The 11,014-nt window shown below is 47.5% G+C and overlaps 1 protein-coding gene across 1 annotated transcript; it reads right to left on the bottom strand.

Moving 5' to 3' along the window:
* Positions 1–9,511: 9,511 nt before the first annotated feature.
* On the bottom strand, positions 9,512–10,157 carry LOC129072471 (60S ribosomal protein L12-like). Its single transcript, XM_054575954.1, has one exon. It carries the CDS (start codon positions 10,070–10,072, stop codon positions 9,575–9,577), a length of 498 nt encoding a protein of 165 aa, XP_054431929.1. The 5' UTR covers positions 10,073–10,157; the 3' UTR covers positions 9,512–9,574.
* Positions 10,158–11,014: the final 857 nt, after the last annotated feature.

Here is an 11,014-nt window from a genome sequence, read left to right as displayed (position 1 = left end):
GTAACCCTGGGAATAAGTGTCACTGTGAGGGTCACGATGCTCCGGGAGGAAGAGAAACAAAGGCAAGAAGTGCTGTGATATTTACATATTTTCCAAAACTATTTTTTAATGAAATTCTATATGGAAGTCAAACACATTAGGTGGGAGAAACGTGCAGAAATACTTAATTTGATATGATTACGCAGCCAGCCATCAGTGGGCAAACAATCTTGAGAGGATTGACGTCCTGGAGAATGTCGTGCACCGATGGGCAAGTTCAGTATCTTCTCTGTCCAGTGCGTACTCACTAGTCACTGTGATTGCTAGACACCTGAAATGTGGCTCGTATGACTGCAGAATATCATTTCAAATTCAGTTTAATTAAATTAGGTTAATTCTTAATTAATTTAAATTTCAGTTTCAACTACATGTGGCTAATGTCTACCCTATCTGACATAACTAGTTTTTAAATTCTAGTTTGAAAACTGTTAACTTAGTGGAAACAATTCTTTTAAGGTTGCATATAAGATATGCAGCTCCCAATTTAAGTCTTATTCTTAGTAATTCTTACGTGTATAATCCCGATTAGGCCATAATGTGGCATTGCTTACTTATCTTTGAAATGAAGAATTACAACACTTGAATGTCCCATGTTTCTACATATTATCTCACTTCCCACTGTTACCATTTGATTTAAAATATTTATGTCTGCCTGTACTCCCTGGTGTGCCATTTACTCTGATGTCGGTTGGCTCAGATAATACATTTCAACACAAATCAGATTGAAGCCCAAGGGACTAGAAGACAAGGCTCTCTCCTCCCATGCGAACTGTGCTCTGTGAAAAGTGGTGCTTTTCTGAACCAGCTGATTGAATCATGGAGGTGTAAATGCACTTCTTCTCCCCGAGTCACCGAGTCACTGTCTTCAGAGAGGCTGACAGTGGGTGGCCACAAATTGTCTGACAAGACAGATTTGTGGTGCTTACTCCAAGTGATGGGATTATAGAAAGGACAAGGTATGAAAAATGAAATTACCGTCAGTGTTATGGTTCTTTCACACTAGAAGAACAATTGCTGAATCTTACCTCTCTTACAGGAGATTTAGCAAAGTTACAACACTGGCATCCTCTGCTTTTGGAGATTAAGACAGGATTTATTTGATATGGCAGGATATCTGCTTTCCTGCAAAAGTTTCTTGGGATTTAGTTCAATCAAATTAATAAAGGTGTGCGGACTCTGAATCGGATACTGTGTGTTACCAGGAAACAAAGGTGAATGAGATACTATGGCTGTACATAGGAAGTCTCTAATCCACTGAGGAACGGAAAGAACTGAATGAAACAAATATTTTGAAGTTGTTACTTGGCAACTTTTACACTTTGTCAATTGACCATTTGCATTTGTATTTTGTAGCACTGCTAGTTTGGGCCCTTGTCAATGAGGTGTTGTATGAGTGTGATGTTACTGTGTTTTATATACCAACATAGCTACTTTCCTACAAATTGGTACATGTTTACCTTTGGAAGAAATGGTCATTGCCTATTTGGCAACCTGACTTTTTCTTTTTTTTTAAACAGAGTTCTCTGTGTCCCTAGCTACAGTCATCTACTAATCTTCAAATTCTGCTTTCTTTGTGTTACATTTCATCGTGGAGGGTGATGCGTTGTGAGGAACACGGGGAGTGGGCGCTCCTGGATCTGAGGGTTACTGTCTGGAGCCAGCTGAGGAGGGAGCGGGGCTCTGAATCCCACAGAGCCTGTCATGGGGTTGTCACGGACAGGGGGAATAAACATGAATCATTGCAAACATGTCTCTGTTCTCCAGGAGAGGGAACATACCTCTTCCCTCTGGGGAAGAAGGTCCCGAAGCCCATGTCCAAAGGCTTTTATTGAGAACCATATGCACAGGGGTATGGTGCAAAGCTCATCAATCAATCTCAAAAGGCTATGTTTACAGAAAACAGACAGAGATCATAGATAACAATTGAAAAAACACAAGAGATCTTCCTCAGGTCCGAGTCTATGAATAACCTAAATCTCCTTCCCAGTATGAGCCAGTTATCATCGCTTTTTAAGTGAAGAACAAAGCTTAAAGGAACTTACTTCTAGGACTGATTGTCTCCAGGAACCACCCTATCCAGTTTAGGGCTGTACTTGCCTTTAGTGTTGTTTCAAGCTGAGCCAGAAGGGCGGGGCAGAGGCATCAAGAGATAAGGAGACTTCTTTCAGATAGACAAGGACTCAGGCCATACCCAAGCCAAGCCGAGGGGTGAGGGCCTTTGTGCCCTGTCTGTGTCCCCCCCAAAATCCTTGTCCCACTGCCAATACCAGCTGATGTCTGTCTTAGGTTGTTTTCTCCGCATGAGAAAAACTTACCCGTCATGGATCACCGACCATCACAGGGTCAAATAGGGAGATGTGAGGGGAGCAGGGGCGAGGGGGACAGGCTTCGTCTCCTAAGTGGTCTGTTTTCCCAAGGCCTCCTTGGTTAGCTCCAGCCTTGGGGTCCTCTTGCCTGTTGGTGAAGCTATAGTCTCTGAAACCAGGAGGGGCGTTTCCCAACAACATTTTATTCTTTTGTTCATTCATTTATGAAATATTAAGTACCAGCCATTGCTAAGCTCTGCTCTAGATGCTGATTATACAGGATAAAAACAAGAAAAGACTCATCTTGAAGGGGTTTACTTTCTTTTGGGAGGTGGAGGAGAGGTGTGGAGCCAGGAAGGCAAAATTGTCCTTTTCTCTAGACTCTTTGACGCTTTTGCCCTGTGTCCACTGCTATTTTTGGTGGCTTCCAAAGCTAGGCTCTGGCCAGTTTACAGTTTGTGTTTTGTTATTTATCCTCTTTCAAGTGAGTCTATTGCCCCTGTATTTTTACCACTGCAGTTCTCAATCACAGGGTACAGATCTCTCTGGAGAAGTGGATATATGTAGACAGACACACATTTGCACAGACACACTGATGTTAATTTAAGTTAAAACATTGTTAGAAGAGGCACGACATTTCGTAAGGCCAGCCTGGGGACTGTTTGCCAAAGTTACCGATGCCCTTTCATCAAGCTTGGCATGCTGCCCTCAGTGTAACTTAGAGTCACTGAATGTCTTCGAAGTGCAAGTGTCTTATTGTAACGGGGAACAGCCAGGGCCCCCCAAAGGGTATTTGTAACGTGGTCCAGAAATTGGGGTGCCAAAAAAAATATATTCTCCCCACCCCTGGGCAGGCCGCCATGGGGGGTGGGAGCCTTGAGCAGGGCCATTGAGAGTCATTTTGCATTTCAGTAACAGGATAGCTTCATTCCTCATATGCAAAAAGGGTTATTTTGCATATCACCAAAGCTAATCAGGAAGATTTAAAAGACTTAATACACAATGTAACTGGGAGAGGGAAGAGGAGAGACAGGGACCTGTGGAAGAGACAAAGGGACACAGACTCTGGGCAACAGTGTGAAGACCACGCGGGAAGAAAGAGGGGAGAAAGGACTCTTGCTAGTGGGCCAGGAGAAGGTGCCACATGGTTATGGATTAAGAGCTGGAGATCGCGGCGACGCAGCGGATGGTGCTGAGAACCATGAGAGGCCTGCCTAGCCGAGCCCCGGGCTTCTGTTCTTTTCTTTCTTCTGAAGAACGGTACCCTGACTGGCCTGACTGGCTTAACTGGGCAAAGGAGGAGAAGGCAGGATTGTTTTAAGGGATTTTGAGGTTTAAGGGCGACATTTAGCCATTAATCAAACCTGTATAACTTTTGAATAAATAGTTCCTTTCCTTTTCACCAAACTCTGCCATTCAGAGCCATAATTCCAAGGGCGGCGGGAAAAGGACCCACAACCAAGGGACCCTGGGGAAGGTAAGGGTCATTTTTTCGGTAATAGCATCTGGGCAACCACCCCCCGGCTCCTGCACAGGTCCATTTGTTGGGTAACATCTTGTTCATTAAAATCATTAAACAGGCATAGGACCTTCCAATCTATACATAATTTTGACACATAATGTCACATATGAGCCACTGTAAATAATTCGATCATGTCACTGGGGAAGGGTCTCTTCCCTTTCTTTGAGATAGAAATTGAGAGAGAAGGCAAAATCACTCAAAAGAGGACATTTATTGAAAACTAGGTGGAAAGAAATGTGAACGGGAGGGAGCTTGCTGCCCCAAGGGAGCGCGCACCCATGGAGCTCAGGGCTCTCCAAGCTGCTGCCCGTCTGGCTATTACACAGGGCTGGGCTCTTCGCGCAAGTGCAGAGGAGATGGCTTTTCTTTCCAGGTTGCTGTCCTGGGCTGGTTTCCACCAGTGCAGACAGAGTAACGCTGTTTGATTTCCAGGTACTCAGAGTGAAAGTCAAAGATGAAGGAAAAGTTAAAAATGTTTAATATGAGCTCTTTCCTGGGTCTCATAGTAATATTACAATGTTAGGGTTGTGGGACTTACAACCCAATGCTAAAGTAGGGTGGGAATTTTAACCAACGCTAAAATCTTGCTGCTGTGCAGTTACCTGCCTTTCTCTCATGTGAAGACATGCTTAGTAGAAACCTCTGATTTTATTAATGCTCAAAGTAGGGTGTGTTGCAGCCTCTCTAGGCTGGACAGGTCCACTCGGGGCTCAGGTGGATGGAAGAAGATGAGTGGAGCTTGGGGATGCTGGACACGCCTTCATTCGTGAGAGTCGCACAGGCACAAGCTGGGTCCGGGGAAATCACACAGGCCACAAAGCCTGTATCCGCACTGCACACAGACCACGAGCCCGTGTGGAGGAAGTTACACAGGCCACAAGCCCGCATCCAAGTCAGTGCCCTGACTCCCCACCCCGTCCAAAGCTCCTATCCCTTAAATACTAGCTCCAAACAAAGCGGGCAATCAGGCCAGAAGGTGAAGTAACTATCATGAGCTGCACGTGCGATCCTACTCAAGGCTTGGGGCAGTTTATTGCACCCGGGGCTCGAGGCCATGAGACCGAGGCAAAAGCCTGTGGGAACACTGCTTTATCAGACTCCTCCAAAGTTGTGAGAAGTTTCTCCCTCCGGTTACCCACGCATCTAGGTGAGGGAGCCAGACCACCTCCGTGTACCCTACAGTCTACCCTTTTTGTGTTCTTCATCATACAATCTACATGGAGGTTTCTTCTGCAAAGTTCCCTTGGCAAGGAGGGCAGAGCCCTGCTCCCATAAACCACAACAACAATATAAGCTACAGCAACAAGCAAGAAATACATGAGCACTAAGGCCACCCCTAGGCCCATAGGCCAGTCCAGTTCCCAGACAGGTAAGGCTTCCCAGGTGAGCCACACACCCAAAGGGCTCCAGTGGGAATAGCTGCCTACACATCATTCCGTGCCTCCCAGCAATGTCCAAGAGCATGTCTCTGGCAGAGACTCACAAGAGTTCAGTCCACTTGGGCTTGTCCTTGCGGCTTTTAACACAGAGGGGGGCTGGACCTCATGGTCCCAGCTGTGAGACAACCCCAAGACACCCCACATGGGGCAGCCGACCAACAGCCGGGGCCGGTCACGCTGCTGCTTCATCCCAGCGTATATGTTAGTCCAAGTGGCACCCCACATCAGATGTTCACTGTTCCACTGGTTCCGCAGCCATGTCCATCCAGTTCACGATGGAAGGAGCAAGGCGCCATGGAAGCCCAGACGAGGTGCTCAGTGGGATTTCCATACAAACCCAGCAGCTGATTGGGTAGCCACTGAGGAAGGGCATGTACCTAGTCCACTATACCCTGGGGGCCAGAAAGACAAACAGTTATAGATACCAATAATGGCCAATCATCGCCCTGGATATGTCACCTTTAAGATTGGGGGCCAGGTCCCCACCATCCAGGGCACTATTTGCAAGTCCTGCTCCACTCCTTGTCTGAAAGGGGCAACAAGAGCCACCTAACGCATGTGAGGGGCTTTTATTTCCCAAGGCCAGGTCCAAGGAGCTGTTTGCCCTCGCTCCAGATCCTCCAGAGCAGGCAAGAGGATTTCCCCTGTTTCCCATGCCTGGTTTCAGCAAGGCATCCTTAATGTGCACCTGCAGCTGGATGGGAGCCGCCATCCGGGGGAGAAGTGCTTCCAACGGAGCAGGCGCCCCCCTCCCTCTGGCTCCTCTCATTCAGAGCCCAGAGAACAGTCCACACCTGTAATAGTACACTTACATCCCTCTGAACAGGCAAGGGCCCGAAGACATCCACTGGCCACTGGGTCAGTGGTGTCGATGCTCGCACCACCTGCCCAGTAGTTCCCACAGGCTTTCAGGGATGCTTCCGTGAGCAGACAACACAAGTCTCACAGGTTCCCTGTCATCTGCCAAAGTGACAGGTAACCCCTAAGCATCTGACAGACAATCTAGGCCCCGCTCCTGCAGGTTCTACTTCCTCCCCTCGTGCTCGTGCTGCTCTGCCGTGTCTGCGGGGACTGCGGCGCGCTCCTGCTGTTTCTGTGGCTCCAGGTGCTGCCATGGGCTCCGCCCTTCAGTGCGCCGGGACCGCCTACTCCCCCGACCACCGCCATCTGCTCCACTGGTGCCTCGTGCTCCAGCATGCTTTCTGGCAGTCACTAGGTCGCGCCGCCAGCTCTAGCAGCTGTCCCACCGGCAAGGCCAAGGGCAAAGTGAGCAGCTTGGCTGGGCAGCTCAGCGCGAGAGCGCACAGGGGCAGAGCTAGCGTCCCATCAGCTCGCAGTGTCCGGCAGTTCCCCACCCCCCAGGCCAAAGCACATCCAGGGGCACCACCTACTAAAACGCCGCTGCCACGCTGGGCTCTACGTGCTTGGCCTTGGTCCACAGACACAGCCAGTGCACGCTACTCGCCCGCAGGTCCCCTCTCTCCTCTCATCAGCGCACTGAGAGCAGAGAGTGCCCGCCCCACCACCAAAGAACCCGGCCTGGGCCGCGGTCCTCCAGCCCAGTCAGGTTCAGCAACTATGTTCCCTGCCGGTGTAGGCCGGGGAGAGAAAGGGGATTCCGGGCCGCCCAGAGTCAGACCTCTCCCCAGGCCCGCAAGGACCTCAATTCCATTCTCCCCCCGCCTCCCCCCGCCACCCGCCCCCATACACCCATTCCCCCTGGAGGGGATTGGCTGCAGCTCAGCCGCTCGGAGGCTTTTTCGCCAAGGTGCAGAGTTCAGCCTTCAAGGCTTTTCTTTTCTCCTCCTTGGAGTTTCCGTAGTTCGCTGCATCAGGGAAGCGCAGTCTTCTCTGCTGAAAGAAACGCCCAGCCCACGTCCCGCACCTGCATGGGGGCTGGACCTCGCCAGGTCCAACCCTGGCTCTTCAGAGGAGGCAGGTGACTGCGGAGTTGAGTCGCTGCTCCGCTGCGTGCAGGGGTTCTTCCGAGGCCTTAATTCTAGTTTCCAGGGAGCCCTCTCCTCCCTGGAGCTCCCCTCACTTGGCTGCATCGCGGAAGCTGGGCCTCCATCTCGGCTCCCAAAGCTGAAACACCCAGCCAACGCCCCCGCAGCCCCAAAGCTGCTAGAGCATTGCAGGGTATCCCCAACCTCCCTTAAGGCTTTCTCCGCTGTGTCAGGTGCACCACTGACATCGGGCCACTACCTGAGGGAGTCCACGATGTCAGGAGGCATGCCGCCGCATGCCATTTCCCATGCCCAGCAGGCCGCCCTTGGGGACTTTCCACCAAGGAGCCCAGGGACTCCATCTTCTTACCGAGAACCCCATCCTGTTCCTGACGCCACGTGTGTTGCAGCCTCTCTAGGCTGGACAGGTCCACTCGGGGCTCAGGTAGGGGGAAGAATATGCATGGAGTCTTGGGGATGCTGGACATGACTTTATTATTCGGGAGAGTCACCCAGACACAGCACGGTCCAGGGAAATCACACGGGCCACAAGCCCGTGTGGAGGGAGTCGTACAGGCCACAAGCCCGCATCCAAGTAGGCGCCCAAATCCCCACTCCGACCAAAGCTCCTATCCCTTAAATACTAGCTCCAAACAAAGCAGGCAATCAGGCCAGAAGATGAAGTAACTACCATGAGCTGCGCATGAGATCCTACTCAGGGCTACAGGGCAGTTGATCCCACTCAGGGCTCAAGGTTGTGAGACCAGGGCAAAAGCCTGCAGGAACACTGCTTTATTAGACTCCTCCAAGGTCGTGAGTTTTTCCCTCTGGTTACCCTCGCATCTAGGTGAGGGAGCCAGACCGCCTCCAGTAGCCTACCTAGGGGGACACTGGAAGTAGTACTGACTCTCAAGAAGACCTCAGAAAATATGACTTCTAATTAAAGAAATGATATATACAAAGGATTTACATATAAAAATAATAGTAAAGACTTCTACAGTTCTTATTTCTAGGCACTCTTTATCAATGCTTTATATATATATGTGTGTGTGTGTGTATATATATATATATATTTTTTTTTTTTTCCCCCAAACATTTTCTGCAAAAGGCTAGATAGTAATTATTTAGGCTTATGGGCCATATGGTCTTTGTTGCAGCTACTCTGTCCTGAGATTGTACCATGAAAGCAACCACAGACAATACATAAAGTAATGAGCCTGGCTGTGTTCCAATAAAACTTTATTTACAAAAACAAGATGTGAGCTGATTTGGCCCGTGGGACAAGATTTGCCAACCACTGGCATGTAGACTCACTTGACAGTGAAGGGGTAGAATTCTCATTCATCTTGGCAGCTTCAGGGCCTTGTGCATAAAAGGCATTGAATAGATGCTTAATGAAAAAATGAATGTGTTGAATGAGGTCATTAAGATTTGGCTGCTTATAATTTACAACATGCAGACTCCCTGTTACCAAGTCACTATCTTTTTTTTTGTTTTTATTTATTTTTTAAAATTTATTTATTTATTTTTCCAAATACATGTGTCTCTGCCTTCCTCCCAGAACTTTCCCCTGCCCCCTTTCCCCCTCCCCCCTCAATCCTTCCCCTTTGGCTTTGTCTAGAGGCTTTGCTCTATGTTCCTTGATGTGCTCCTTCCCTTTCTTTTCTCCCACCCACCCCTCCCTCCTTCCCTCTTGTCTCTGTTGGTTTCTTTTTCTTTCAATGCTTTATATATTTTCAACTCTTTTAATATTAATGTTCAGGACAGCTCTATGAAGTAGGTATGATTAAAACTGACTTTACTGATTAAGAAAAATGAAAGACAGATAATAAGTAACTTGCCCAAAGTCACACAGCTGATAGCAGGTGGAGCTAGAATATGAATCCAGTATGCCTGGCTCCAGGGTCTCTGCCTTTAATCACCAGAGCAGAGAAAACTCAGCAAGCCAGAGGGGAATGGTTCATTGTTATTGATCTTGTTAATGCCAGCCTTTCCCATTCTATTATAAAAGTTTGCATTTACTTGGTAAAAGATCAGTACATCTTTAATGAGTCATCCTAGTGAAAGGTGAATTCTACATTAATGATATTAATGTAGCATGAAAAAGTAAAATCTTATCATGACAGATTATGATATCACCTGTACTATATAATATATTGATGATATATGAGTAGAAAAATGATTTCTTATTTTAAGAAAGTACATGTTATACTAAGATCGGCTGATCAAAAAGAAAAAAAATTAAAAAATAATTCTAGATTTGTCTTTTTTTTTTTTGGTTGTCAAATGATCTTTAATTGAAATATTTTTCCTTTGTAGGTCTTAACTAGCTGGGCATTCCACTGCACCGCTGTAGATGTCATCTATGATGTCATGAGGGTGGCGGCCATCGACATTGCAGCCCACAGACTGGGCAGTCCCCAGGATCTCTTTAATGGTTCCTGAGAGTTCTCTAGCTAAAGATCGGTGCCGCATCTGTCGGGCAATGTTGACAATCTCATCAAAAGTGATATTGCCACTGTGCTTAATGTTTTTTTCCTTCTTTCTGTCTCGTGGCGGTTCTTTGAGAGCTCTGATGATCAGGGCAGAGGCAGAAGGCACTACCTCAATCTGGGCCTGTCTGTTCTGAATGGTCAGTTTCACTGTAATCCTCAGACCCTTCCAGTCACCAGTTGCTTTGGCGATGTCATCACCAACCTTTTTTGGAGACAGACCCAGGGGGCCGATCTTGGGGGCCAGGGCAGACGTGGCACCGACTTCCCCGCCGGTGCACCGCAGGTAGACGACTTTGATCTCGTTGGGGTCGAACTTTGGCGGCATGGTGGAGGCGGCTGGTGTCGGATGAACCCGGATTCGGGACGACCGAAGAAAGTTGCACCTTCGCCTCCTCCGAGCCGAAAGCCAAAAAAGCTAGATTTGTCTTAAAGTGAGAGATCGATGTGTGAAATTGTTTGGGTTTTGTTGAAACCATATACTTAAACTGCATATAATTTGTGAAAAAACATGTCAAATCACATAAAAATGATGTTTCTGAAGAGGTTAATAAACATTCCTAATCATCCTGATATTTAAGACACATTTAGAGACTGGAGCTTCTGGAAAAATTATCTAAAGTTACTCTGCAGTGTCCATAGTTTTTAGACACAATGTCTCTGATAAATGTTGTTCTTGATGTTGATTGACACTGTCATTGGGCTATCATCTAAAAGACCCTAATGTTTCTCAGTACCTATACGAGGTCACGAGCTATGCTTGCTCGCAGGAACTGTAAAATGTTCCTGGCAACCACAAAGACCAAGGTGCCCAGTGCAAAACACTAGATGGCAATGAGACATTGTGTGCAAAAAGGACTGTGTGCAGAAGGGCTGAGTGCGACACAAGAGTAACTACTCATGCCTAAAAGAATTTAATCACTCCACTCCACAGCCTATAAACACAGAAGCCTCCTTCCCAGTGGGGAGAAGTTGCTTTTGGAGTGTGAGCTTACCCTTCTCCATTTCTTGATCAAAGAATGAAGTTTCTGCTTCTGCTTTACTCAGTCAGTCTCATTCTATTGGTGTGAACAGCACCGGGCAGAAGGGCCTTGGTTTGGATCTCTGCCCTGAAAGGGCTGGTAATAAAACTAGTTCCATTATTGAAGAATATCAAATAACTATGTGAAAAGCAGTTCAATATAGTTCTAGGTGATAGTGAAGATGCATTTAAAGAAGTTTCCTGATGAACAAAGCTGATTGTTGATACAGAAAGAATACATGCAATACT

The sequence above is a fragment of the Pteronotus mesoamericanus genome, unplaced genomic scaffold (genome assembly GCF_021234165.1).
Source record: "Pteronotus mesoamericanus isolate MK-2021 breed Mesoamerican mustached bat unplaced genomic scaffold, CSHL_Meso_final contig_32, whole genome shotgun sequence".
Taxonomy (NCBI): domain Eukaryota; kingdom Metazoa; phylum Chordata; class Mammalia; order Chiroptera; family Mormoopidae; genus Pteronotus; species Pteronotus mesoamericanus.
This window is presented reverse-complemented; position numbering and strand designations above follow the sequence as displayed.